Source organism: Macaca fascicularis, chromosome 7 (genome assembly GCF_037993035.2).
Source record: "Macaca fascicularis isolate 582-1 chromosome 7, T2T-MFA8v1.1".
Lineage (NCBI taxonomy): Eukaryota > Metazoa > Chordata > Mammalia > Primates > Cercopithecidae > Macaca > Macaca fascicularis.
Genome location: NC_088381.1, coordinates 132234044 through 132261902, shown reverse-complemented (window position 1 = coordinate 132261902; position 27859 = coordinate 132234044). Strand labels below are relative to the sequence as shown.

Below are 27859 nucleotides of genomic sequence, written 5' to 3'. Positions count from 1 at the left end.
CTATTGTAGGCTTAACAATACATTAAATATTTTAAAAATAAAAGAGTCTTATAAAAATACATATACTGAATCATGAGCAAAACCCAGCAGTAATATTTGTGGATACCAAAAAAGCAGAAATGGGTAGGATAAAAGGTGGAAAACAACTGATTCATTATAAATGATTTATGCTTTTTTTCCTTTAATAATTGAAAACTGAGATTATGATTTATTTGAGCTTCTAAAGAACACTGCTAATTCTTTACATGAAAACCAATTAATATGTAAGGCTGATCAAGAACAGTTTTAAATAAGCAGAATTTCTTAAATGAAGACACCAGCTGGGCCAGCTAGGGGCAGTCACTGTAATTAGACACAGGAAAGGCTGTGGGGTGGCAGGAGGGCCAGAACTGTGAATTCCCCTCCTACGCATGAATCAGACAAATGACCATAAAAGGCAAACCATAACTCAGATGACAGGCAGACTCAATTTTTTTCTAGCCAGTTTTGAAATACTTCATTTGGGGCCTGAACACTGCTGACCCTGTATTGCTTGATAATTTAAAAGCCTTCCAAAAAGGCAGAAAAATTGAATTAGCAGTGACAGCAGGTGACCTTGCCACCTTATATGATGGCCTGTCTCTCCTGTAACCACCCCAAACTGGCTTCAGAGATGTTTCTTTGATGGTAAATGACATAAATATGAAAAGGTTTGAGCTCACAGTTGTTCTCTAGCTTCCTGTTTGATGCTATAAATATCCAGGAAGCTTTGTCTAGAAAAACCACCAGAATCCTGACCATGTATCTTGGCCCTTTAATATCGATTTAAATCTGGAGAGGAGAAGCCATTTCAAAAAAGGTCTCTACTTGTTTCTGATCTGAACGGCATTTGGAACTTACCCAGCCAATGCAGGGAAGACAATGGAAGGGAACTGCTATTAGTCTAGGACAGGGTTCCTCAGCCTCACACTCCCGACATTTGAGCTGGATAACGTTGTAGGGGGCTATCCTGTGCATTAAAGGATGTTTAGCCAGCATCCCTGTTTCTACCCACTAGATCCTAGTAGCACTCCTCACCTCCAGTTGTAATAATAAAAAAAGTCTCTAGACATTGCCAAATGTCCCCGGGGTCAAAATCAGCTGTTGAGCAGCAACCACTGGTCTAGGGCAGTGGCTTATTGACACCCTATGTAGGACAATTCTGTTTTGTGAGGCCCATCTTCCCTATCTACTCATTTAATGTAACTACTCAGCACACTGCAGGCCTTTTGGCACCCTGCACCCTGGGTCACAGCAATAACCCATTCATTTCCACACGGGCCAGGTGGAGAAATGCTGATTCAAAGTGTGGTGCTTTCTAGGACACGTGATAAGAAATAACTGAGGTTACCTCCTCTATGTAAGCCTTGGGAAGAGGCAGTCCAGCAGTGACCTGGAAGGAAAAGAAACAGAGTCAGAGGCATTTCCTATTTAAATCTCCTAGCTTAAAACGGTGCTTGTCATGTGTTAAAGGCAAGAGGCTGCAATGCTTGCAGACTGTACAGTAGTATAAGATTATTTCCTGCCCTAAGGACTTAGGGCATGTGACCAATCACACAGCACAGAACAAAAACGACTGCTTTGAGCAGCGTGGAAGACCTCTATGACCTGAATTAAGCAGGTGAGAAGGACCGGATCGATGGTGGGAGAAGTGGAAAGGGGTGTACCCTAGGCAGATGCAGTGACTCATCGAGTGAAGGCCATAGCAGTGGGGTTGGGAATCAAGGGCAGTGTGGGGAAAGAGGAAGCGGTCGGGCCTGCGGAAGTCATCCTGGGATGTCTGTCGATGGAGCCTGTGATGAGCCCTGCTGTGGTTTCATGAGCTGGTCCACAATGCCAACCCAGCATTGGTGGAGCTGAACCATGGTGTAGGGTCAATACAAACAAGAGGGAAAACAATACAGAAGGATTTTCTTTCTCTTTTATAGAGTGTATCTAAAGGATGGAGATGTCTGGTGCCACCCTCCCCCTCAACGCCCCCCGGCCCCCAGTCTTGATCTATGCCATGGCTCAGCCCTGTTGCATCCACAGAATTGAGCAAGTGGGTGAAGGTGTCCATTTCATGGGCCCCACCATGGGCAGTGGATAGTGATTAGGAAGCTCCATCCTCTCCCACTGCAGTGAGACCATGATGCTACAACTCCAGAAGGGGTCATGAGGAGGCATAGCAAGAAGCAAGGACCTTACACGTAGCTTCCCGTCAGTAAGGTAATGGGAGCAGGACGCCTACTCCCTTGACAGAGCCATATGTGCAAATGTTCCCCTCCATGCACAGCATTATAGGACATTATCCTGACTGTGAGGTCAGGAGGAAGCAAGGAAAGGAGGTGCGATGGTGTGAGGGTGAGTGAGGGGTGTAAGAGAGAGGAATGTTAGTTGTGACTGGGGAAAAAAAAGGGAGTCTATTCTGCGCTACTAGCAGAAAGGGGTGTGCTGGGTTGGGAGTGCCTTTGGCACTCAGGGATAATTAAGACTGGATGGGGTGCTGGGGTTGTTATGGCAGCATTCCCAGTGTGCTCTGGGGACCCAATCCTTTGAAGGGCTCCATGAGGTCAAAACTATTTCCATAAGATTCCATAACATCTTATGGCCCTTTTATTCTCATTATCATCCTCTCATTGAGCATATAATGGACTTTTCCAAATGTTATGAGACATGTGATGTCACAACAGATTAAGTGCTATCTTCAATTAAGCCGGACCCAGAGAAGATCTGAAAAATGGACAATGCCTAAATTTTGTTGGGAAAAGATAGTGCATTTTCATGTTTACAAAGTTATTTATGTTAACATGTAATTCAGTTTGAATTTCTAATGTGGTAAATATCAATAGCTATAACCCACATGAACAAAAGCTCTTTTAGGCCCTCAATAACTGTCAAGAGTGTAAAGAGGTTCTGAGGCCAAAACAGAGAACTGCTACATTAGAACAAACCCTGACCAAAAGAAATTTGATTTTTATCCTGTAGGTGAAGGAAGCCTTATTTCCTAAGTTACAATACAAGCTCCTGGTGGACAGGAATTTAATAGTTTTTCAAATGATTTCAGAAAACTAGCACCATGCCTTTTCATGTAGGACCTAAAGAAAAGGTGTTAAAATACTAGGATAAAAAGTAGAGTAGTAGGAATTTCAAAGCAGTAAGAATTCAGAGAAATACAAAATTCAGGCTGGAGGTGAGGATGAGCCAGTCTCCACCTGTTTCTCTGTTACCAGGGCAGCCCTGGGCAGATCTGTCATTCTCCTCTCCCCTGCTGCCTCCCTAGGGTGTGGAGGCCCTGTCCAGCATGAACTACTCAAGACGGGGCTGACCTCTGTCTCAGCTAACTGGTTTGGGTGGCTGGTTGCCAGTGTCACTATACAGAGGGATGCAGATTTAAAAAGAACAGTCTGAACGTAAAACAGTTTTTTGTGGGGCTAGCCAAGCACACGTCCTTGGAGGGGTTTAGATGTTGTCAGATGTCCTCCGAAAGGTAGGCAGCCGATTTTGGCCCTCTTAAAATGCTGAGCGCTGACAGTGCCTGTGAGTGATAAGGCAGCCAACACAAGGGCTGTCTGCCCATCCCTTGCTTTTGCTGCCTATTAATCACGAGGATAAAAGCAGCTCAATGAAGAAACAGGCAGAAGTCATCCAACTTCCTTTCGGCCGTCAGCACACTGCTGATAATCAGACACTTCAACCCACTGCTCACCGTGGGGCCGCCCCCGTGCATCTTGAGAGCTCTGACAGTGGCAACAAGCACCACCACGTGAGGGCGGAGGCCGGAATACCGGCATTTGATGTTAAAAAACTTTTCCATTCCAATGTCTGCTCCAAATCCCGCTTCCGTCACTGTAAGGAGGAAAGCAACAGTAAAAATGTCATCCCAATTCCCCTGATGTTAAAAGAAATATACAGTCTATTCACTGGTTTTGCAAAAACACTAACCTACAAACCCTTCTGGTCCAACAAGCTTCAGTGCGATCCGGTCTGCAAGGATGGAGGAATTGCCGTGTGCGATGTTGGCAAACGGGCCAGCATGGACAAACACTGGAGTGCCCTGTGGAAACCAGGACACCGTGAGCTGAGTTGCCAATCCTGCTTCAAAGTGGGATCATACATTCAAGAATATGGAATTGATTTAGAATCAGAAGGAAAAATACTTCCCAGAGGGAAAATACAAAGTCATCTCTTTTATTTTAGTAACCTCCCAGTCACAGGTGTGAGGAAGAATGAGAAGAAAGAGATGAGCAAGTGGAGAAGGTCTCGACTACCCAGGTTAAGTGTGCTTTATAACCACTCTGCTCTGACTGTCCAAAACCAATTCAAGAAGGCAGGAGTCACTCTGCTCACCTCCAATGTCTGCATGAGATTGGGCTTGATTGCGTCCTTCATAAGCACTGTCAATGCACCACTCACCCCCTACGAAACAAATGTGTGCAGCATGAACTCCCACCAGCAAAAAAACCCAACCTTCTGAAACCAATATTTGACATTCTAGGCTTACCCATGTTAGCCATCTTGGACCAACTGATACTTTCACCTGAATCAGACCATTCATGGTTTCTTTCTGGATATGCTAGGAAGTTGCCAATTATTTATTTATTTATTTTTTGAGACACAGTCTCGCTCTGTTGCCCAGGCTGGAGTGCAGTGGCGCAATCTCGACTCACTGCAAGCTCTGCCTCCTGGGTTCATGCCATTCTCCTGCCTCAGTCTCTCAAGTAGCTGGGACTACAGGCACCCGCCACCACGCCCAGCTAATTTTTTTTGTATTTTTAGTAGAGACAGGGTTTCACTGTGTTAGCCAGGATGGTCTCGATCTCCTGACCTTGTGATCCACCCGCCTCGGCCTCCCAAAGTGCTGGGATTGCAGGCGTGAGCCACCACGCCCAGCCAAAGTTGCCAGATAGAATAAAAATGACATTCACATGTAATTTCTGGAAAAACATGTGACTCTGGAAACAAGCATCTTTATCAAGCTCTGCTGCTGACTGATGTGAGAAATCCATTCTAGACTCGGTTAAAGCATGGCAATGCTTGTTCCTAGAGTACTCAGTTATTTGTAACTCTGGTATCTGGGCAGACATTTCTATAAATACCAAACTCAATATGTGTCTTCCAAAGCTGAAACTGCAATATTACGCAAGAGTTCAATACCAACTTTTAACATCAGGTCACTCTATTAAGCCATCAAAGTGTAGCTGAACTAACTAGCAACAAAGATAAAGCAATGGTACTCTTGATGTTCTCTGCAAATTGAAGTCATACGCCCACTTTTAGAGATGCCCACAGGATGAAGATGTTACTCAAATCACCTGGACTTGTGATCTATTAGTAAAGCATACCACCTATTATTCACTCTGATGTACTTTTTAAACATTTCATAATTATCTTGCAATTAGCAAAATAGGATTAAACTGATGAGTTAATTGCAATGTCTTAAGTACAGCGTTAAATTCTGTTATTAATAACTGCTGAAAGACCCTAGGACAACAGATACAGATGTCGCCAAGCCTGGCATGCCTGGGTACCCACCAGATCTTCGGCACTGACGGGCTCCCCTTTCTTACTGGATGCCACCACCATTTTTCCCAGTCTCTCTCTCATGTCTTCTAGAGAAGTGGTGAGAGCCAGCACAGCCATAATCTCACTGGCCACAGAGATATCAAACTGGGCCTGTGGGCAGGGAAAAGAAGCACTAGCAAAAACTGTGTGTTAAACCAGAAGTGTGAATTGCAAGTGATCCTTTTTTACATCTGAGGCTTAAACAAATAGCTTAAAAGGATAGAATAACAGAATACTACCCAAAATATTTAATGAACATAATCTTCTAATAGCAAAAAATATTAATTAATTATTCCAAGACCCTGAGTTGTCAATTTTTTTTTTTTAAGACAGAGTCTCATTCTGTCATCCAGGCTGGAGTACAGTGGCACAATCTCGGCTCAATGCAACGTCCACCTCCCGGGTTGAGGCAATTCTCGCACCTCAGCCTCCCAAGTAGCTGGGATTACAGGCACGTGCCACCATGCCCAGCTAATTTTTGTATTTTTTTAGTAGAGACGGGGTTTGGCTAGACTGATCTCGAACTCCTGACCTCAAGTGATACGCCCGCCTCGGCCTCCCAAAGTGCTGGGATTATAGGCGTGAGCCACCACACCCAGCCCTGAGTTGTCAATTTTTTTAAATAAATGTTACAGTAGGACCAAAAAGCTATGATTTTATCATGGCCGCTTATAATCATGTGCTTATTGTTTTCTTCATATACAAGGGAACAATATGGTACCTCTTAAACCAAGGAGATATACAGTGAAATGGCTACAAAAAAGAAGCAATTTTAATCAATTTCTATGCAAGGATATTCACTTGGGGCTCTCCACCTCCAGGAAAAAATGCTGGGGGAAAAACACACAGGTGACACATGGGATTTATTGCAAAAGCTGTCAGGAGTGCTCAATGCCACACACCTACTCACTTCCATTTTAAAAGGGAGAAGGCAGAACAACACCTGGCAGTATCAATCGTATGAGAGAGGATGGAGGAGGAGAGAAGCAGCAAGATCTAGTGCCTCCGAACTAATCTCCTTGGAAAGGGACAAATTGTTACCGTCCGTGTGTGACCCTTCTCCGTTGGAGCCTGTCCAATCGTGATCTTCCTCAGGAATCTATCATTGGTATCCAACACTATAGCAGACAGGCAAAATATAGAACGATTTTGAGTAAAAGGACCACAAAGTTAAAGGAAGCAGCAGAGTTTTAAAGCAATAAGTCTAATTGCATGATTGTCTATCAATATTTGATCTCAAAATGGATGGCAAAGCTAGAATATGTGTTAAAGTTAAGAAATGATGTTCATATACCATAAATACACAGGAGTTATTTTTAAAGCAAAGGAATGTGGAGTGGCTTGGTTTTATTCCATCTAGAGAATTCAAACAGTTAACTAGAAATCTGGAATCTATTTTAAAGCATATTCCACATATAAGAAAAACAGAGCAGTCTACATTTTTTCAAAAGACTGAGGTTTGTGTTGTTGTTCTGTGGGATGATGACTCATTGACTTTCCACCACCGTAAGAAACACAGGAGCCATCAAATCAGGGCAAGTGCAAATATCTTTTGAAACATGCTGGGTGCCAGTCCTGGTCTGGAAATTTAGGAAACATAGCACACTTAACAGAGATAATTTCTATTCTGATGACAGAATATCTATCCAATTGTATAACCACGAAAAACATGGCAAAGATCAAGCAACTAACCAACTAACGACTTCCCAGGACTAACTACTGTTAACATTTTAGTGTACCCTCAGTTCTGGTTTTTTGTATGTGTAGTGTAATAGGAAATATATTTGACCTTTGCCATGGGTTCCTGACACAAGGCTCATAGAGCTCTTGGAATTCCAAGGGTGATAGGAGTGTCTTATTATTCATTACAAACTTCTTTTGATCACACCTGAGTTTATGGTAATAAGTGACTTATGGTAGGTCTCCTAGACAGCCTCAGGAAAGGACTGGTCACCAAAAAGAACAAATGATTAGAGGACTGGAACTTTCAGTCCCACCCACCAACCTCTGGGTAAGGTATTAGGGGTGTATATTACTCTTGAACAGGCCGGGCGTGGTGGCTCACGCCTATAATCCCAGCACTTTGGGAGGCCAAGGTGGGCAGATCACCTGAGGTCAAGAGTTTGAGACCAGCCTGACCAACATGGAGAAACCCTGTCTCTACCAAAAATACAAAATTAGCCGGGCATGGTGGCAAATGCCTGTTAATCCCAGCTACTCAGGAGGCTGAGGCAGGAGAATCGCTTGAACCTGGGAAGCAGAGGTTGCGGTGAGCTGAGATCACTCCATCGCACTCCAGCCTGGGCAACAAGAACGAGACTCTGTCTCAAAAAAAAAAAAAAAAAAAAAAAAAAAAAAAAATCCTGAACAACATTTGATGAGCCTCTGGGCTGGTGAACACATCCAGGTGCTGGGAGAGTGATGCACCCTATGCTTCTCTTCCATCTGGTTGTTTCTGAGCTGTATCCTTTATAATAAACCATAAACACAAGTGAAATGCTTCTCTGAGTTCTGTGAACCATTCTAGGAAATGAACCTGAGCAGGGGATTGTGGGGACCCTCCAGTTCATAACCAGTTGATCAGAAGCACAGGTGACAACCTGGATTTGCGATTCGTGTGTGAAGTGGGGCAGTCTTGTAGGACTAAGCCCTTTACCTATAGGATCTGCTCCAGACAGTTAGTATCAGAATTGAGTTAAATCATAGGATACTCAGTCAATATCCACTGGAGAAGTGAAAGTTGAATTGTTGTGGAAGAGAAAAACTACCCATCTGGTGTCAGAAGTGAGGTACTGAGCGTACTATGAGTATGGAGAGGAAACAGGAGTTGCCATTTCAGTATCAAATGTCAAACAATATCAAAGAAACACAAAATGAAATTGATCCATATTCCTATTAATAACATCATTGTTGATGGCTGAATATGTTTTAGAACAGAGTTTTTCATCTTAGAGATTGGTGAAGAAGTGTGAGGATGTGAGAAGCTCACAGAGTACAAATTTGCCTATATATTTTGTGGGTTTTTTTTCCTTTCAAGATGTTTTCTATTTCAAAATTAAAATAATTTCAAAGTAAAACACACACACACACACACACACACACACACACAAAATGAACAAAAAAACCCAGTTCATACTCTAAATGAGTCAAAGAGGAGAAGCATTTTTAAGACACTTGATAACATGCCAAATTATTTTCCATAAAGACTATCATAATTTCATACCAAAAGCAGTGTCTTATATAGCAATCAGACACACACACACGCCCCACTCTTACTGTAATGCGTTGTTAGAGCCAACCCTTATTTTTCAAAAGAAAAAAATATCAGGTTTCATGTAACTAATATTTCTGTAAAAAATAGCCAGTCAATAGGTATGACTGCCTCTAGTTTCTTAGAAAACATGAATGAGACACGGAGCAAAAGAAAAGTAAATCGGATACTAAATCTTCAAAATGGACTTTTAGCTTATTCCTTATAAAATATTATACCATTTGTCTAAAGCTATTGAAGCAAAGGCAGAGAAATTCCTGTGTGGTTTTAGACGTTGAGAGTGTCATCTAAAAAATGCCATTAGCTAGCAACAGTTATTGAGTCAAGGAAAATCACAAAAACGGTCAATAAATTGGCCTTCAGCTGCATTCTGCATGAGGGGATGAAGATTCCTTCTCAATAGTGATACAGAATAGAAAGCTGCACTGTTGATGCAAAGTAAAATCTAAGCTACACTAGTTGTGCATTGAGAAAAGTAACATATGGCAGTGAAGCCAGGCAACCTACTTACTAAATTGGTAAGTAATTAATCCTTGAAGGCTACCTAATATAAGAGAATTTAATAAAATGAGGTAAAAAAATGATTAGGTAGGCCGGGTGCAGTGGCTCATGCCTGTAATCCCAGCACTTTGGGAGACCGAGGCGGGCAAATCACAAGGTCAAGAGATTGAGACCATCCTGGCTAACACAGTGAAACCCCGTTTCTACTAAAAATACAAAAAATTAGCCAGGCGTGGTGGCAGGCGCCTGTAGTCCCAGCTACTCGGGAGGCTGAGGCAAGAGAATGGTGTGAACCTGGGAGGTGGAGTTTGCAGTGAGCCGAGATTGTGCCCAGCCTGGGCAACAGAGGGAGACTCTGTCCCAAAAAAAAAAAAAAAAAAAAAAAAAATTAGGTAAGCTAGAGAACTACAGAAAAAATCAAGTCATTTATGCCACACAAGAGTTCTAAGAATAAAGGTCACACGATTCAATAAGTGATTAAACATAATTTCTCTACTTCATGACACCAAAACTTTTTGCATAAAATTAAAGTTGTAAAATGTTAGTTTTGGTTTAACTACCCTAATTTCAGTCAACACTGAATAGCCAGCAAAATGTTCGACCAATCCAATGAAGAGAGATTTGATGACAGCTAATAAGGAGAGATACTGAGAGGTGGCAAGAAAAAGAAATAATGTCACCATCTTAGTCATGCCTTCGCTGGTAAAATACCAACATGGAAGCTTCTGAGCCTCACATTTTAACAACTATTCTGGAGGGTGTGGGGTGTGCAATATAGTCAAAACAAACGGGATTTGTACACTGCTCTGGTACCTCTTTGCCAAGTTATGGTTTCTGGATCAATGTCCAATCTTGCAAATCTGTTTATCTCTTCATCTGTCAGTGTGGTAGGGTCAGTCTTTTCAATGCCTAGTCTCTGAAAGGGTAGGAAAATGAAAACATAAAATAAGACAAATAGAAGCACAATAAATGTAAAACAAAAATTTTGATCTCTAGCTCTAAATGGGATCCCCTCTAGGAAATGCAAACCATCTTGAATTCAGAAGGAAAAACTGAAAGCTGGGGGTTATTTCCCACTGTCAACCTAAAAAAAGACATTACAAAAAATTATCTCCAAGTAGGTTGAGTTTATTCAGGAACGAGAGATGAGGATTATAACTTGGGATGCCACAAATATGCCTAGTGAGGGAAGGGAAGCTTTTACTAGCAATGAAGGCGAGCTTTGGCTGGGTGTGGTGGTTCACACCTGTAATCCCAGCACTTTGGGAGGCCGAGATGGGCAGATCACCTGAGGTCAGGAGTTCGAGATCAGCCTGGCCAACATGGTGAAACCCCGTCTCTACTAAAAAATACACAAATTAGCTGGGCATGGTGGTGGGTGACTGTAATCCCAGCTACTTGGGAGGCTGAGGCAGGAGAACTGCTTGAACCCAGGAGGTAGAGGTTGCAGTAAGCCGAGATCATGCCACTGCACTCCAGCCTGGGTGAGACTCCATCTCAAAAAAAAAAGGAGAGAGAGCTTCATGTAGTCTGCTTAGAAACAGAGTTCAGGTCGAGGCTACAGTGAGCCATGATTGAGCCACTGCACTACAGCCTGGGTGAAAGAGCAAGACCCTGTCTCAAATAAAAAATAAAATAAAATAAAAAATACAGAATTCATCACTCCCAGAAGCTCAAAGCAGAGTTGTCAATTCATTGGTGCAGCTGCCGTTACTGCGAAAGCATCCTTTCAAGAGCATCTTATCTGAATTACTCCCATCCTAAAGAATGTCTAGTGGTAAGTCTTGTCATGGAAACATAAGTATACATTTGAAACGTGCAAGCTGTGCAAAGCAGGAGATGTGTGAAGGATGTGAAGGGATTTCTTGTGGGGTTTTATGAAGTCATTGGAAACAATTTTTGCTCTTTCTTTTTGAGACAAGATCTCATTCTGTTACTTAGGCTAGATTATAGTGACCCAATTATAGCTCACTGCAACCTTGAACTTTTGGGTTCAAGGGATGCTCCTGCCTTAGCCTCCCGAGTAGCTGGGTGTAACTACAGGTGCATGCCACCACGCCTGGCTCATTTTTAAAATTTTTTGTAGAGACGAGGTTTTGCTTCATTGCTCAGGCTGGTCTCGAACTCCTGGGCTCAAGTCATCCTCCTGCCTTGGCCTCCCAAAGTGCTGGGATTACAGGCCTTGCAAACAGTTATTATCACAGACGTGTAAGTGTGAGCCTCCTCTTTTTCGTGTCTTCCCAGCCCTGTTTTTTCTGGGTCTGACAAAAGTGATTTTATCCCAATATCTGCAAATTCACATTACTCACACACGTACAAAGGTATTATTAACATGTTTGTCCCTATAACTGAGCAACAGATTTCCCTAAGCCTAGACCTAAATAATCACAGTATCATAGTGACCAAGAAGTGTTGTAAAACACAAGTCCAATTTTTTTTTTTTGAGACAGAGTCTAGCTCTGTCACCCAGGCTGGAGTGCAGTGGGGCATCCTCAACTCACTGCAACCTCCGCCTCCCGGGTTCAAGCGATTCTCCTGCGTCAGTCTCTTGAATAGCTGGGACTACAGGCATGCAGCTGCACGCCCAGCTAATTTTGTATTTTTAGTAGAGACGGGGTTCCTCCATGTTGGTCAAGCTGGTCTCCAACTCCTGACCTCAGGTGATCCGCTTGCCTCGGCTTCCCAAAGTGCTGGGATTACAGGTGTGAGCTACCATGCCCAGCCTCCTCATCTCTTAAAAAAAAAAAAAGAAAAGAAAAGAAAAGAAAAGAAAAGAAAAGAAAAAAGCTGGGCTCAGTGGTTCATGCATGTAATCCTAGCACTTTGGTATGTCAAGGTGGGCAGATCGCTTGAGCCAGGAGCTTGAGACCAGCCTGGGCAACATGGCAAAACCCGGTCTCTACACAATATATAAAAATCTCGGCATGGTGGTACCTGGCTGTAGTCTCAGCTACCTAGTTGGCTGAGGTGGGAGAATCACTTGAGTCCTGGAGGTTGAGGCTGTAGTGAGATGTGATTGCACCACTGCAATACAGCCTGGGTGACAGAGTAAAACCTTGCTCATGCCTGTAATCCCAGCACTTTGGGGGGCCAAGGCAGGTGGATCACCTGAGGTCAGGAGTTCAAGACCAGCCTGGCCAACATGGTGAAACCCTGTCTCTGCTAAACATACCAAAATTAGCTGGGCATGGTGGCAGGTACCCGTAACCCCAGCTATTCAGGAGGCTGAGGTAGGAGAACTGCTTGAACCTGGGAGGTGGAGGTTGCAGTGAGCTGAGATCACGCCATTGCACTCCAGCCTGGGAGACAGAGTGAGACTCTGTCTTAAACAAACAAACAAACAAACAAACAAAACCAATACCTTTTTGAAAAATTAAAAAACAGAAAACAAAAACAAAAAATCCCTTGTGGCCAGACGTGGTGGCTCACGCCAGTAATCCTAATACTTTGGGAGGCTGAGGCAGGACCATCGCTTGAAACCAGGAGTTTGAGACCAGCCTGGGCAACATGGTGAGACAAGGTCTCTACAAAAAATAAAGTAAAAAATTAGCCAGGTGTGGTGGTGTGTGCACCTATAGTCCCAGGTACTCAGGAGGCTAAGGTGAGAGGATTGCTTGAACCTGGAAGGTGGAAGCTTTAGTGAGCTGTTATTGTGCCTCTGCACTCCAGCCTGGGTGACAGAGAGAGACCCTGTCTCAAAAAAGAAAACAAAAAACAAAACAAAACACCTCTCTTTTGCTATTCCTTTATGGTCATACCCTCGCTTCATCCATACCCTTAGCATCTATTGATCTGTTCCCTAGCACTATAATTTTCTCTTATTGAGAATATCATACAAATGGAGTCATGCAATATGCAAGCTTTTGAGACTGGCTTCTTTCGCCCAGCATAAATTCATCCAAGTTGTTGCTTGTATCAATAGCTCATTTATTTTTATTGTATGGATGTACCAGTTTGTTTATTTATTCATCCATTGAAAGACATTTAGATTAGTCCCAGTTTTGGGAAATTATTAATAGAGCTGCTAAAAACATTAATGTACAGATTTTTATGTGAACAGAGATTTATTTTGGGTGAGATTTCTGGGTCAGGTGGTATGGTGTATGCTAACTGCATATTTGTTACAGAAATTCAAATAACATATAGATATAACCACGCTTTTAACTGTTTAACACAGACCCTTATCTATTCAGGGGAAGGCAAGTATTATTTTACAGACGAGTAAACAGAGAAACAAGTCATTTAACAAATTTGCTTAAGGTCCCAATGATGCAAACTCCAAAGGCTGCTACGCTGCCACAGTGGCATCCTAACTCTTGTTCATGTTATAAAGGAAGTGTCGTTTTTTTCTGAGCTGAGGGCAGGTTGTCAGTGTTCTATTTATTCCACACTAGCCACTTCTAATCTATAGATAAATGAGAAATAACCTCTACCATCAATCTTTGCTATGTATCACGACTTTAAGACTATGATTACTGATGTAACTTCATCTAAAATAGGCTACTCCAAGAAGACTTTTATGTCCTAATCAATGATCAGATTCCAGATTCCACACAATATAAAAAATGTGGAAGAAAAAAAGCTTACCTTTAACCTTCGGATTTGGATATCAGAGAACTTTCTCACTCCATTTACTGATGGCACCAAACGATTAAAGAGAGCCTTAAAGAAAAGAAAGGGGCTTTAAAATGAGAGGAACCCCATTGCCTTGCTACCTGCATCCTCAGCACCCAAGAGACCAACACTAATTCAGATGGTTCAATACTTTCAAAAGTGTTCAATGGGATTCATGGGGCTTTGGCATCCTACCTTGTCTGTCTGGGTCAGTTCATGAAATATCCGAGCATCAATGGCCGCAGCAACGAGGTTATTAGCTGCAGTGATGGCATGGATGTCACCTGTGAGATGGAGATTAAACTACAAAAGAACAGAAGCCACATTAGTCTCCCAGCTGCTCTGTATCTTTCCAACTTTCATTCTATTGCAAAGCTCAATCCCTATTTTAAAGCCAGTGGAATACTGAAGGCAGCCCAGCTAGTGGACGAACACCCAATACAGAGAGTTCTTGAAAACATAAATGACTGGCTGGGCATGGTGGCTCACAACTATAATATCAGCACTTTGGGAGGCTGAGGTGGGCAGATCACTTGAGGCCAGAAGTTCAAGACTACCCTGGGCAACATGGTGAAACCCCATCTCTACTAAAAACATAAAAATTAGCCAAGTGTGGTGGTGCGCACCTGTAATCCCAGCCACCTGGATGGCTGAGACAGGAGAACCTGGGAGGCGGAGGTTGCAGTGACCCAAGATCACACCACTGCACTCCAGCCTGGGCCACAGAGGGAGACTTTGTCTCAAAAAAAAGAAAACATAAATGACCAATTATCTGTCTGCAGAAGAATCTCCTCCCAAATACAGAACTTGCAGCTTTTCCAAAATGAGATGTCCAGAGACCACAAATACCACACCACTGGGATCAACAGCAACACTGGGTTACTGAGGACACACCTTGAAACAGCGAGGAGAAGTGCACGGGAGCAGCACCAACTCTATGTCTATGCACTGTTCCTATTTCTGCTGTTACATAAATGAATTCTGAATTCGCTATGTATTGCTGCTTCCCAATACCATGCTTCATTTGGTGATTTGCTTATAATGATCATTCCCACTGAAAGCCAAAGTTTGAAACCAAGCTGTATCACAAGTCTACAAATAAAGTTGTTTTCCCCCTAGGTGTTGCTTCTGCTGGGAAACAAGTCATTTGTCCACTAAGAGCTCTACAAAAAAGGCTAATTTCCAGAGAGAAAAAGCTATAATAAAGAATCTAGGCTGGGCGTGGTGGCTCATGCCTGTAATCCCAGCACTTTGGGAGGCCGAGGCGGGCGGATCACGAGGTCAGGAGTTCAAGATTAGCGTGGCCAACACGGTGAAACTCCGTCTCTACTAAAAATACAAAATTAGCTGGGCGTGGTGGTGTGCCTGTAATCCCAGCTACTCCGGAGGCTGACGCAGAATTGCTTGAACCTGGGAGGCAGAGGTTGCAGTGAGCCGAGATCGTGCCATTGCACTCCAGCTCTGGGCAACAGAGCAAGACTCCGTCTTGGGGAAAAAAAGGCATCTAATTCAGCCAAAGAGAAAAAAGAAAAAAAAAGGATCTAATTCAGCCAAATCCCAAAATACTTTACCTCTTCCATAGGAATGACCTGGGAGTAACCTCCTCCTGCAGCGCCACCTAGGGGACAGGTCAAGGGTAGGGACTCAGTTAAGCATCCTCCAATGACAGAAATCAAATAAATGCAAATGCATTATTGCAACTACTAAGCACATTTATTTATTTACCTTTTACAATCATTTGGACAGTTTTGATCAAGTGTTTTCTAATACTAAGTAGTTTCTCAATTGAAATTTGAGTTTAAATGACAAAACCATGAACAAATATATACCTACTCATTATCTTTAGAAATAGGTTCCTTGTGATTATCGGCATGTGTTAAAACACCCAGCTGACAGTTACATAAAGGCAAACCTGTTCAATTTCCTACTCTCATAAAGCTTCTTTGGCTTTTAAAACAGAAATATTTAAAGTACATACACCTAACACAAAGACTGCAATTTTTCCTAAATAGAGATATATTTCCTAAATAGATATAAATAGATTAGGCTGTTAGAAAGCAGCCTGATTGCTAGATTTATACTTGGATTACAGGTTGAGTATCCCTTATTTAAAATGCCTGGATTTTGGTTTTGGATTTGGGTTTTTGTTTTTCAGATGTTGGAATATTTGCATCATAATGATCCAGCATCCCAAATCCACGACTTAAAATCTGAAATGATCCAATGAGCATATCCTTTGAGCATCGTGTCAGCACTCAAAAAGTTTAGAATTCTGGAGCCTTTCAGATTTCAGGTTTCTAGATTTCTGATGCTCAATCTGTATCAGCCAAAAGTCAGTTAAAGATGTCCAGGACACCAAGTATGGCTGCTCATGCCTGTAATCCTAGCCTGGGAGATCAAGGCTGCAGTGAGTTATGATCATGCCACTGCATTCCAGCCTGAGCTGGGACTCCAGACAGAACAAGACCGTGTCTCAAAAATGTCCAGGTTACCACGTTATCAGTGCAATAAATGTAAATCAGATATATATATATATTTTTAGACAGTCTCATACTGTCTCACAGGCTGGAGGGTAATGGGTTGGCATTACAGGCACGTACCACCATGCCCAGCTAATTTTTGTGTTTTTAATAGAGATGGGATTTGCCATGTTGGCCTGGCTGGTCTCGAACTCCTGGCCTCAAGTAATATACCTACCTTGCCCTCCCAAAGTGCTGGGATTTCAGGCATGAGCCACTTCACCCAGCCCAGAGATTTATTAATATGTATTTCATTTTTGTGAGGCAGAGACCGTGCAGTGAGGCAATTTGCAATAAGAGTAAAAGGAAAATAAAGAGTTCAATAAGCACAATAAGGAATAGCTCGTGCTGAAGTTGAAAGGGGGTTAAGACAAGCTCAAGAGCAGAACTAAGTGATTATATTTATAAAACAGGTGGAAGGGTGGGCTGGGAACGGTGGCTCACGCCTATAATCCCAGCATATTGGGAGGCCGAGGCGGGCAGATCATAAGGTCAGGAGTTCAAGACCAGCCTGGCCAACATAGTGAAACCCCATCTCTACTAAAAACACAAAAATTAGCCAGACATGGTGGCATGCACCTGTAGTCCCAACTACTCAGGAGGCTAAGGCAAGAGAATCGCTTGAAACCAGGAGGCGGAGGTTGTAGTGAGCCAAGATCATGCTACTGCACTCCAGTCTGGGCAAAAGAGCGAGACTCCATTGCCAAAAAAAAAAAAAAAAGGTGGAAGGGTGAAGGTGTACCCCGTGTCAACATTTGCAGTAATTGCTAAAACAAGCAAAATTTGATACCCTGTCACCAAGCAGAGAAAGCTAACTCTAAGAACCTATCATAATTAATAAAAATTATTTTAATTAAGATAGCAGCAGGCCGGGCGCGGTGGCTCAAGCCTGTAATCCCAGCACTTTGGGAGGCCGAGACGGGCGGATCACGAGGTCAGGAGATCGAGACCATCCTGGCTAACACGGTGAAATCCCGTCTCTACTAAAAAATACAAAAAACTAGCCGGGCGCGGTGGCGGGCGCCTGTAGTCCCAACTACTCGGGAGGCTGAGGCAGGAGAATGGTGTGAACCCGGGAGGCGGAGCTTGCAGTGAGCTGAGATCCGGCCACTGCACTCCAGCCTGGGCGGCAGAGCGAGACTCCGTCTCAAAAAAAAAAAAAAAAAAAAAAAAAGATAGCAGCTTGGCATGGTGGCTCATGCCTATAGTCCTAGCAATTTGGAAGGCTGAGACAGGCAGATCACTTGAGGTTAGAAGTTCAAGACCAGCCTGGCCAAAATGGTGAAACCCCATCTCTACCAAAAATACAAAAATTAGCCAGGCATGGTCGTGCACACCTGTAATCCCAGCTACTTGGGAGGCTGTGGCAGAAGAATCTCTTGAATCCAGAAGGTGGAGAGGTTGCAGTGTGCCGAGATCGCAACCACTGCATTCCAACCTGGGCGACAGAGTGAGTGAGACCCTGTCTCAAAAAAAACAAAACAAAACAAAACACATGTTCGTAGTACCGCAGCAATAAAAATCTGAGGGTAAAGTATGAGTATGGTACTAGCTTAGAGCTTGAAATAGACATGGAAGAATCACTCTGGTACTTAATACAGGTGCCTTTGACCAAGCCACCTCTGAAGTCCCAGTTGCTGCTACTGTAAAATGGTGACAATACTATCTTGTACTGGATGATAAAATAAAATGCAAAAACTGGTCAGCACAATATCTGGCACAAAGCATATATTCAATAAGGGTAGGCTTTTCTTATTTTCAACAAAGTGAAACATCTGTGGGGTTTGTCATTGTCTCTAGAGTATCCGTAAGATGATCAGTAGCTATGATTACCTTTATTGTTACTGTGGCAGTGGACTATGAGGGTCAAATAAAAGCACCCCCAGCTACATATCACCCATCCCAGAGAATCCCTGTGCAGTGGCAAACAGTGACAGCAGGAGCTGGGGAGATCCAATGACAGCCTTCATCAAAAGCATAGTCACAGTGGTTTGTGAGAATGACATTTCTGGTGCTGAAATGAGTCGAAACCTCATAAGTATCATAGGTCACGTGTGCCTGGGAGGACTGAAGGAGAAGCAGGTCCCCTGTCATCACCCACGGTCCAGTCTCACTAGTACCTTTTATTCCAAAGGTGGGACCCTGAGATGGCTGTCGCACACATGCAAAGACGTTCTGGTAGAGATGGGCACCAAGGGCTTGCACTAGCCCAATTGTAGTTGTGCTTTTCCCTTCTCCCAGAGGTGTTGGAGTTATTCTTCAAGACGAAAGCAAAAGAGAGAAAGTTTAAAGAATTAAGTGAAGTGTATCTGAATCACTAAGTCACACCTAGCAGACCCTAGAGAATGACTCGTAATCTAAAGATTAAGAAAAACAAAGTGATGCATAGCAGTGTATGCCTGTAGTCCCAGCTATATAGGAGGCTGAGGCAAGAGGATCACTTGAGCCCAGGAGTTCCAAGCTACAGTAAGCTATGACTGCACCACTGCACTCCAGCCTGGGCAACAGAGCAAAACTCCATCTCTTAAAGTAAAAAAAAGAAAGAAAAGACAAAGAAAAAGAAAGACAAAAGCCCTGAAAGACATCTTTTTCAAGAGTCTTAGTTGTAATTTCCAAAAAACTTTAAGAAAAAAAAATGATTCCTGTATTTTAGCTCTTCTTGCTGTAAGAAGCAAATATACTTTATCTTATAGAGACACAGCTATAATTTTAATTTCTCATTTTATATTCAGGCCAGGCGCAGTGGCTCACACCTGTAATCCCAGCACTTTGGAAGGCCGAGGTGGGTGGATCACCTGAGTTTGGGAGTTTGAGACCAGCCTGACCAACATGGAGAAATCCCTGTCTCTACTAAAAATACAAAACTCGCCGGGCATGGTGGCGCACACTTGTAATCCCAGCTACTCAAAAACTAGCTTTTTAATATAACCTCAGTCCAGCAATAAAATGAGTGCTTAGTAGATCCATTGAATTAATGAATTTGGGGTTCAAAAAGGTGATTCTGGCCGGGTGCGGTGGCTCACGCCTGTAATCCCAGCACTTTGGGAGGCCGAGGTGGGTGGATCACAAGGTCAGGAGTTCGAGACCAATCTGGCCAACATTGTGAAACACAGTCTCTACTAAAAATACAAAAATTAGCTGGGCGTGGTGGCTCACACCTGTAGCCCAGCTACTCAGGATGCTAAGGCAGGAGAATCGCTTGAACTCGGGAGACAGAAGTTGTGGTGAGCTGAGATCATGCCACTGCACTCCAGCCTGGGCAACAGAGCAAGACTCTATCTCAAAAACAACAACAGCAACAACAACAACAAAAGGTGATTCTATCTTAAGACCGGGTTTTAAGACCAAACTCTTCCACTTACCAGATGGATAACTTTGACCAATTTTCTCATCTATGATTATCATCTATTCTTACCTACCTCTCAGGATTGCTGTAAGGATCAAATGAGATCAAATATAGGTGAAAATGCTAAAATCAAATTAAAGGCACCTCTACATACATGTGCAAAGTGCAAATGCAACGCCTGGTATGAACGATCAGGACTGATAGGAAGATTTGGATGGCAACATGAATAAAAACCATACCCAGTCACCACCACGTATTTCCCATCAGGCCGGTGCCTCAGGCGCTCTAGTGCTGACAGCAGAACTTTGGCCTTTGTTTCACCATATAATTCTACCTCTTCAGATAGCAGACCAATTTCTCGAGCCAGCTTACCAATGGGCTTCAGTTTACAAGATCGTGATATATCAATGTCACTTTGGAAATATAGAAAATAGGTATTAATGTTTATCCACTGAGTTTAATTAATCCCACAGTAGTAACAAGCCCCCAACCCAACCCCAACCACCGATAGCGCCTTCAGAGGGAGCATATGTGCACCCACAGTATCTTTCAACTAAAAACGAACAATTCACAAAGTTTTAAATCAGTAAAATTTTATTTTTACCTTGGAACAGGTGTCTTGAGGTTAAGGTTGTTATACTCAATCATCCACTTTCCTGGCTTAAATTTCTCCAGGAAACGCTTGGCACTCTCTACTGTGCTCTAAACAAAATGAAATAAATGAAACTTAGAAGAGGTGGTTATTTTAATCCTCACCTCAGTTTCAGGCTCCAGGTCACTCCAGTTCAATCACAAAATGAACTGCTTCACACCCACTTATTACCATCCTTCCATCTGAGGTCAGAGTCAACAGGCACCTAACATGCTTTGGGGCTGCTTGCCTGGCCCCTGTCAGCTGGTGCATGTTAGAAAGGCAAAGCAGGCCAGGCGCAGTGGCTCACACCTGTAATCCCAGCACTTTGGAAGGCCGAGGTGGGTGGATCACCTGAGTTTGGGAGTTTGAGACCAGCCTGACCAACATGGAGAAATCCCCGTCTCTACTAAAAATACAAAACTTGCCGGGCATGGTGGCGCACACCTGTAATCCTAGCTACTCAGGAGGCTGAGGCAGGAGAATCAATTGAACCCGGGAGGCGGAAGTTGTGGTGAGCCGAGATCGCACCATTGCACTCCAGCTTGGGCAACAAGAGAAAAAATCCATCTCAAAAAAAAAAAAAAAAAAAAGAGGCCGGGCGCGGTGGCTCACGCCTGTAATCCCAGCACTTTGGGAGGCCGAGGCGGGCGGATCACAAGGTCAGGAGATCGAGACCACGGTGAAACCCCGTCTCTACTAAAAATACAAAAAATTAGCCGGGTGCGGTGGCGGGCGCCTATAGTCCCAGCTACTCGGGAGGCTGAGGCAGGAGAATGGCCTGAACCCAGGAGACGGAGCTTGCAGTGAGCCGAGATCGTGCCACTGCACTCCAGCCTGGGGGACAGAGCGAGACTGTCTCAAAAAAAAAAAAAAGAAAAGAAAAAGAAAAAGAAAGGGAAGGCACACCAAAACAGACCTGGCCAAACCGGGGTTGCACTTTTCTTCTTTCAAAGTTATTATATTCCAAAAGAGATTGGAATTATGCCATCCCTACTTTCCTCTATTAATGTGCCTGATCTTACTTCTCTGTTCTTCCCTTCCCTTTTTCTCAATAAATTCACATCTTTACTTAACTTCTGAGTAGGTTTTTGACATTTCTACTTGGGGAGAAAGGCAGCCAAAACTCAATCAGCTTTTCAGAACTCTTATAGAAACTTTTATTCACAAGTACCTGCATGAGCATTGCAACCGTCATGGGCCCTACGCCGCCAGGAACAGGAGTGATGAAGCTCGCCCTCTCTTTGGCCTCGTCGTATGCCACATCACCCACAACTTTTCTCCCATTTGTTTTATCATCTGGTCAAGTGGGGAGAAATCAAAGCTAAGTCTCAGAATTAATCCTGGTGATCAGTTACGACAAAAACTCAGCAGAATTTTAGGGTGTGTAAGTCCCATCAGGCTCCAGTGCCTACTTAACTTAAAAGCTATGGAATGACAGATGCTTGCTATTTCTTAGGGAGAAAATTATTTTACCTGCAAAAATTCCCAAGATGCATAAGTGGTTTTTCAGAACCTGGAGAATCCTTTTGTAGTCTCTCAGGTGACAAAATATCAACTGTTTTTTATTCTTAAAACCAACTACCCAGTATATAATGAGCACCTTTTAAAATGTTAATTTGCCAAAGCCTACAAAGGAAATTTTTTGGGTGCACAAAGCTCCAACTCTGTCACAGCTGCCACATATCGTTTCTACAGCAACTGTCAGCATTTTGTGAGCTCCATGTGTGAGCTGGAGGAACAATTCGACATCCAATTCCAAAGACACAGCTACTTAAATGTATGCTAAAGGCAAAGAATATAATTACACTTCCCTTAAAAGGACACAAGAACAACTACAAATCTTACCAGCAGAGAATAGCTATTCAAGAGAACAAAACCCAGTGATGCATCATTGCTCACTCACACAAAGAACATCCTACACTTGGCTTCAGTGCACTTCCAGGAGGGGCTGGGGGCGGGCCTAGACCTTGAAGCAATAAGGCTCCCAGGCTGCATCTGGTAGTCGTAGCGACATCACCACTTCTCTCTGATCAGATCGCCACAACTGAGAAGAAGCTCCAAGGTGGAGGCAAGAAGCCAGAATTGCCGGGCGCGGTGGCTCAAGCCTGTAATCCCAGCACTTTGGGAGGCCGAGACGGGCGGATCACGAGGTCAGGAGATCGAGACCATCCTGGCTAACACGGTGAAACCCCGTCTCTACTAAAAAAAAATACAAAAAAAAACTAGCCGGGCGAGGTGGCGGGCACTCCGTCTCAAAAAAAAAAAAAAAAAAAAAAAGAAGCCAGAATTAAGAGATTAGCAGGCACTTTGGGAGGCCGAGGCGGGCGGATCACAAGGTCAGGAGATCGAGACCATCCTGGCTAACACTGTGAAACCCCATCTCTACTAAAAATACAAAAAAATTAGCCGGGCTTGCTGGCGGGCGCCTGTAGTCCCAGCTACTCGGGAGGCCGAGGCAGGAGAACGGCATGAACCCAGGGGGCGGAGCTTGCAGTGAGCAGGGATCACGCCACTGCACTCCAGCCTAGGTGACACAGCGAGACTCCGTCTCAAAAAAATAAATAAATAAATAAAAAGAGATTAGCTGTAGCATCAGCTCTTTTATTAAAAGTTAGGTCCAGGTGTGGTGGCTCACACCTGTAATGCCAGCACTTTGGGAGGCCAAGGTGGGTGGATCACCTGAGGTCAGGAGTTTGAGACCAGCCTGGTGAAACCTGTCTCTACTAAAAATATTTTTAAAAATCAGCTAGGGGTGGTGGCAGGCACCTGTAATCCCAGCTACTCAGAGGCTGAGGCAGGAGACTCAGGACGCAGGAACCCAGGAGGCAGAGGTTGCAGTGAGCATTGCACTCCAGCCTGGGCAACAAGAGCGAAACTCCAGCTCAAAAAAAAAAAGTTAGTTCTGCAGCTCCTGTGGGCTCCATATTAATCTGAAGTCCAAAATGCAAAGAAGGCTTAACACTACCTATCACAAGTTTGCTGAGGGCAAAATGAGAAAATGTGTACATTACTGAAATTGAAAAAGCAACCTCCAAGCGCAAGAGTTTCTCTTTCCACCACAGATACATAAGATATTTTTTATATGGAGTAAAAGGAGCTGGTAAACACAACTGACTGGGATGGTTTCAGGTTTCTAAAAGATTATAAAGCAGCAAACTATGGCAGAACATTTTCTCTCACAGCCCCTAGAGTCATTTCAAAATGCCAAGGAAATATAGGTAGAGGTTTGCCCTCTGTACAAGTTTCAATAGTCTTCACATGTAGTTAGCTTGAAATACCTGCTGCATCTATTTCTATGTGTTAATGTTAGTCATTTTCGTTTTCCCACAGATAAGAGACATATATCTTGACTACACGAGTAAACGCAGCACTAGATGAGTTCAGTTTTGCTCCTAAACCAAATACTGTCAGGGTTGACGAGGCACTGCTAAATACGCAGTGCTTCGTGGATAGGATGACGTGGTCAGTGGAAAAAGTGACCACTGCTCAACCTAAGTATATGACCTCAGTAATGAGCAGACATTTTGGTTATCTACCCCCAGCCCCAGAATTTCTCTTTCCTTGCCAAATTACATGTACAAAATTCAACTAAAGATCCAGCTGAGGCCAGGCGCGGTGGCTCAAGCCTGTAATCCCAGCACTTTGGGAGGCCGAGACGGGCGGATCAAGAGGTCAGGAGATCGAGACCATCCTCGCTAACACGGTGAAACCCCGTCTCTACTTAAAAAAATACAAAAAACTAGCCGGGTGAGGTGGCAGGCGCCTGTAGTCCCAGCTACTCGGGAGGCTGAGGCAGAAGAATGGCGTAAACCCGGGAGGCGGAGCTTGCAGTGAGCTGAGATCCGGCCACTGCACTCCAGCCTGGGCGACAAAGCGAGACTCCGTCTCAAAAAAAAAAGATCCAGCTGAGCCCTGACTCTTTTACATTTAATTTGGGGACCCTAATAATAGAGGCCAGTCCAGAAGCAGCTACACTGGATAGGTTGAGACTGGATTGGAGTAGGGTGGGGAATCTGTTCCCTCTTTTTAACTCTTCCAAATAAAACACTATTGATTTGGCCCTTCTCAATTTATCTTTAGTAAGCCAAGCAGGAAGAACACTTTTATGTGTTTCTCTGGCTAATACTTTCTGCCCTGCACTTGAATCTTTAAAAATATTCCTTCTTTGGAAAAGGTATACACACCTTGATTCACTCTTAATTTGGCAAGTGACTTACAATGTTATCCCTGAGTGGACCATGCAAACTATTTAAGTAATTAAAATATGAACCAAGAAGTAGCTCGGTAGTAGAATATGTTGCTTCTAAAATGAACATATGCAAATATCAGTCTTTAGGTCCTGCAGCCCATTTGCTGGTCTATAACTGAGTGATTCTGCCATCCTTTGGGGGACACAATAACATTCAGCTTTATCAACATTCATTTGCCTATATGCAAATTACCAGTAAAAACACTGGTGACCAGGAGGGAAGATACTGCTTTGATTTTATTCATATTTTATTGTCTATGTAAGAAATTAATGTGAACAAGATGGCAAGTTTCATGTTTAAGTCAACATTTCCTACCTATCTGCAAGACTCCAGATCCCCACCCAGGTTTTTCTTCTCCATCTCTCACATGTAATCCAAAAAAAAAAAAAAAAAAAAATGCCAAAAGCAGAAATATGTTACAGAAGATGCAAGGTTTTAAACAGACTGAGCTTGAATGTCATATCGCAAGTATTCAAAGTGCGGAGTTGTAGGAGAGCAATTTCTTTATCGCCTGTTAGATAATTACACTACAAGAAAATGAGTGATCAATTATGAGCTACTGTCTTAAAAGCACGGTGGGGAGAGTGGGAGGGAGGTTAAAAACGGTGAAGGCTTGACAGTGACTAATGTTCCTGGCAGCTCAGCGTCTACATCTGAAACTTGAGATGGGAAGGGAGAAAAAAGGCTATTCTTGCTATAACTCCCTTCAACAATTCAACAGATATGAGTGCCAGTGGTCAGATGGCAGGAGACTGGATGTGGCGCCACAGTGACCACTGCCCTTGAGGAGCTATCTAGGTAGGAGAGCACAGGATGCCACACGTGAGACACATACAGTAAAAGATACAATACACATGCTCTGTGGGAGAGGAGGGAGGCAGAGAAGGAAAGATCATCCCTTGATAAGGGGAAATCAAACAAGGTTTGGAAGGAATAACGGACATGACAGGGAGGAAGAAGCTGAAGGTGAAGGTCAAGTTGAACCTTATTCAGTTGTGCAGCCCAAGGCCTGGCATTGTGCTTGATACACAATAGTTGCTCAGTTAAAGATAGTTCCTTTCTTGAATCTATGAGGACGCATACAAGTTTTGCCGTATTGTTCTGTGAAGTTTTCTGTTTGAAAGAATAGCCCACTCCACTAAGAATGCAGGGATGGGAGCTACAAAGGACAAATGAGGCATGTGCAGGGAAGAGAAAGTGGTCCACTTTACAAGTTGAAGACAGGTATTCACCACACGCAAGTGAGATCACAGGCTGCAGAGGTCACTGAAATTAGTGTGAGGCTAAGGAGTCTGGCAAGTAAGAAGGAAGAGGCTCAGAGGTCCATGCCCAAAGGTGAACATGGCAAGGCAAGAGCATGGGGATAGATCTGAGTGGGAAGCAGCGGGAGGGAGGGACACCTGCAAGGAAGTTATCACAGCCTGTCAGCTGAGAAGGTAACACTCAGTGGTGACACTGAGAACAGAGGAGACAGAAAACAATTCCTAATATTTAGAGACGGATCCAATATAGGGAATGCTTGGGAGGGAAACTAAAAGGCTTCAGACCTGTGGGAAGGAAGAATGGTGGTACTAACCAAAAGATGGGAGTAAGGGGTAACTGGGAGATAAGGATGCCAAGTATAGTTATGGACATGATTAAAAGGCTAGATTTATCCTCTCAGCCTAGAAAAAAACCCAGGTCAAACATCTTCTTGTAAAGCCTTCCTCTTGGCAGAATGAGTCCTTCTTCTGGACTCTCATAGCACTTTGCAATGATTATACTGTGTTTTAAATCCATCCAACAACTTTGCTGAAATAAAGGGTGATCTCTACATGAACATAAAGTGATATATCCCTCCTGCCCTCCGTCTCACTTTCTCCCTGGACAAAGTCATCTTGGAAGCTGTACAGCACATGATTAAAATCACAAGCTCTGGCACCAGACCTGCCTGCAAGTGGCACCTCTTCTATCTACTAACTGTGCACCCTTGGGCTAGTCAGTCTCCCTAAACCTTAGTACTACAAGCATAAAATTAGAGACAAGCTTCTCTCTCAGGCTTCATTTGATGACCTAGACACCATCCTCAACACCAGAAGCCACCTTCCTCCTCCAGCAACACTCACCTGGGACATAATTGATTCCACAGTCGATGACTATTGCCCCAGGTTTGATCCACTCCCCTTTAACCATTTCAGGCTGACCAGTTGCAACCACCAGGATGTCACCTTTATTTACCTAGGGGGTAGGGGATTTGGACATCAGAAATGAAATAATGAAATACACACCAAAAAAACCCAGAAATGAAAAGGATATCCCTGAGCTTTGTATTAAATTCTTAACTGTCATAGGCTATTTCATAAGACACTGGGTTAAGGCCTCAAATGTAAGCCACGCACTGTTTCTGACAGCCCTTCACATGCCATGCTCATTTCTACACATGCCAAAGAGCTCCCTTTCACCAGCCATTTTACCCAATAGGGAAATCAGTGTAACCTGCAAGGCAGAGAGGCAAACAGGCTTGGGGCCCTGCGTGTTATAATGTCCAGACACTGCTTCTTCTCCTACAGAATATGGGGCTACCACCTTCCACAAAGCACTAGTTTGGGAGGATTAAAAGAGAAGGTACTAGACCTCTCTCCTGCTCTCTCCCCACATTTAAGAGACTGCACTGTCAACAGGCACATGGGCATGTGTGCATTCTTGGGCTCAGGAACCTGATGCAGGGATCTAGAACAAGCTGCCGTAGATATTAGCAGACTACTGCCCACAACTGCCTCTGGAGCACCTCCACTCTGAGGCCACCACTTTTACATACATGGGATCTGGCTGCCAGAGGTCAGTCTGAGTGCCTATACTGCTAATCCTTGTCCACCACGAGGCAGACTAAGGTAGAAAGTACTTGGTGAGAGGCCAGGCATGTTGGGTCATGCCTGTAATCCCAGCACTTTAGGAAGGTGAACCAGGAGGATCGCTTGAGCCCAGGAGTTTGAGTCCAGCCTGGGCAATGCAGTGAGACCCTTGTCGCTACAAAAAGCTTAAAAATTAGCCAGGCATGGTGGTACATGCCTGTAGTCCCAGCTACTCAGAAGGTTGATGCAGGAGGATCACTCGAGCCCAGGAGTTCAAAGCTGCAGTGGGCTCTGATGGACTGCCACTGCACTCTAGCCTAGGCAACAGAGC

At 43.7% G+C, this 27859-nt stretch overlaps 1 protein-coding gene across 5 annotated transcripts in view; it reads right to left on the bottom strand.

The window, feature by feature from the left end:
- MTHFD1 (methylenetetrahydrofolate dehydrogenase, cyclohydrolase and formyltetrahydrofolate synthetase 1) overlaps positions 1-27859 on the bottom strand; it is a 74387-nt gene that overhangs the window by 14056 nt on the left and 32472 nt on the right. For 2 of the 5 annotated variants that reach the window (XM_073997519.1, XM_005561466.4), the window contains exons 8-22: positions 26803-26914; positions 21619-21743; positions 20418-20515; positions 20053-20226; positions 18588-18724; positions 15520-15566; positions 14144-14251; positions 13922-13996; positions 10148-10250; positions 6604-6680; positions 5533-5673; positions 4348-4416; positions 3943-4054; positions 3707-3846; positions 1370-1411 (exon numbers count right to left, since the gene is read on the bottom strand). In XM_073997519.1, the coding sequence (XP_073853620.1) occupies positions 1370-1411; positions 3707-3846; positions 3943-4054; positions 4348-4416; positions 5533-5673; positions 6604-6680; positions 10148-10250; positions 13922-13996; positions 14144-14251; positions 15520-15566; positions 18588-18724; positions 20053-20226; positions 20418-20515; positions 21619-21743; positions 26803-26914 (1560 nt within the window). The remainder of the gene's footprint in view (positions 1-1369; positions 1412-3706; positions 3847-3942; positions 4055-4347; positions 4417-5532; positions 5674-6603; positions 6681-10147; positions 10251-13921; positions 13997-14143; positions 14252-15519; positions 15567-18587; positions 18725-20052; positions 20227-20417; positions 20516-21618; positions 21744-26802; positions 26915-27859) is intronic. The other 3 variants (XM_073997520.1, XM_065548900.1, XM_045396560.2) reach the window with 2 other exon arrangements.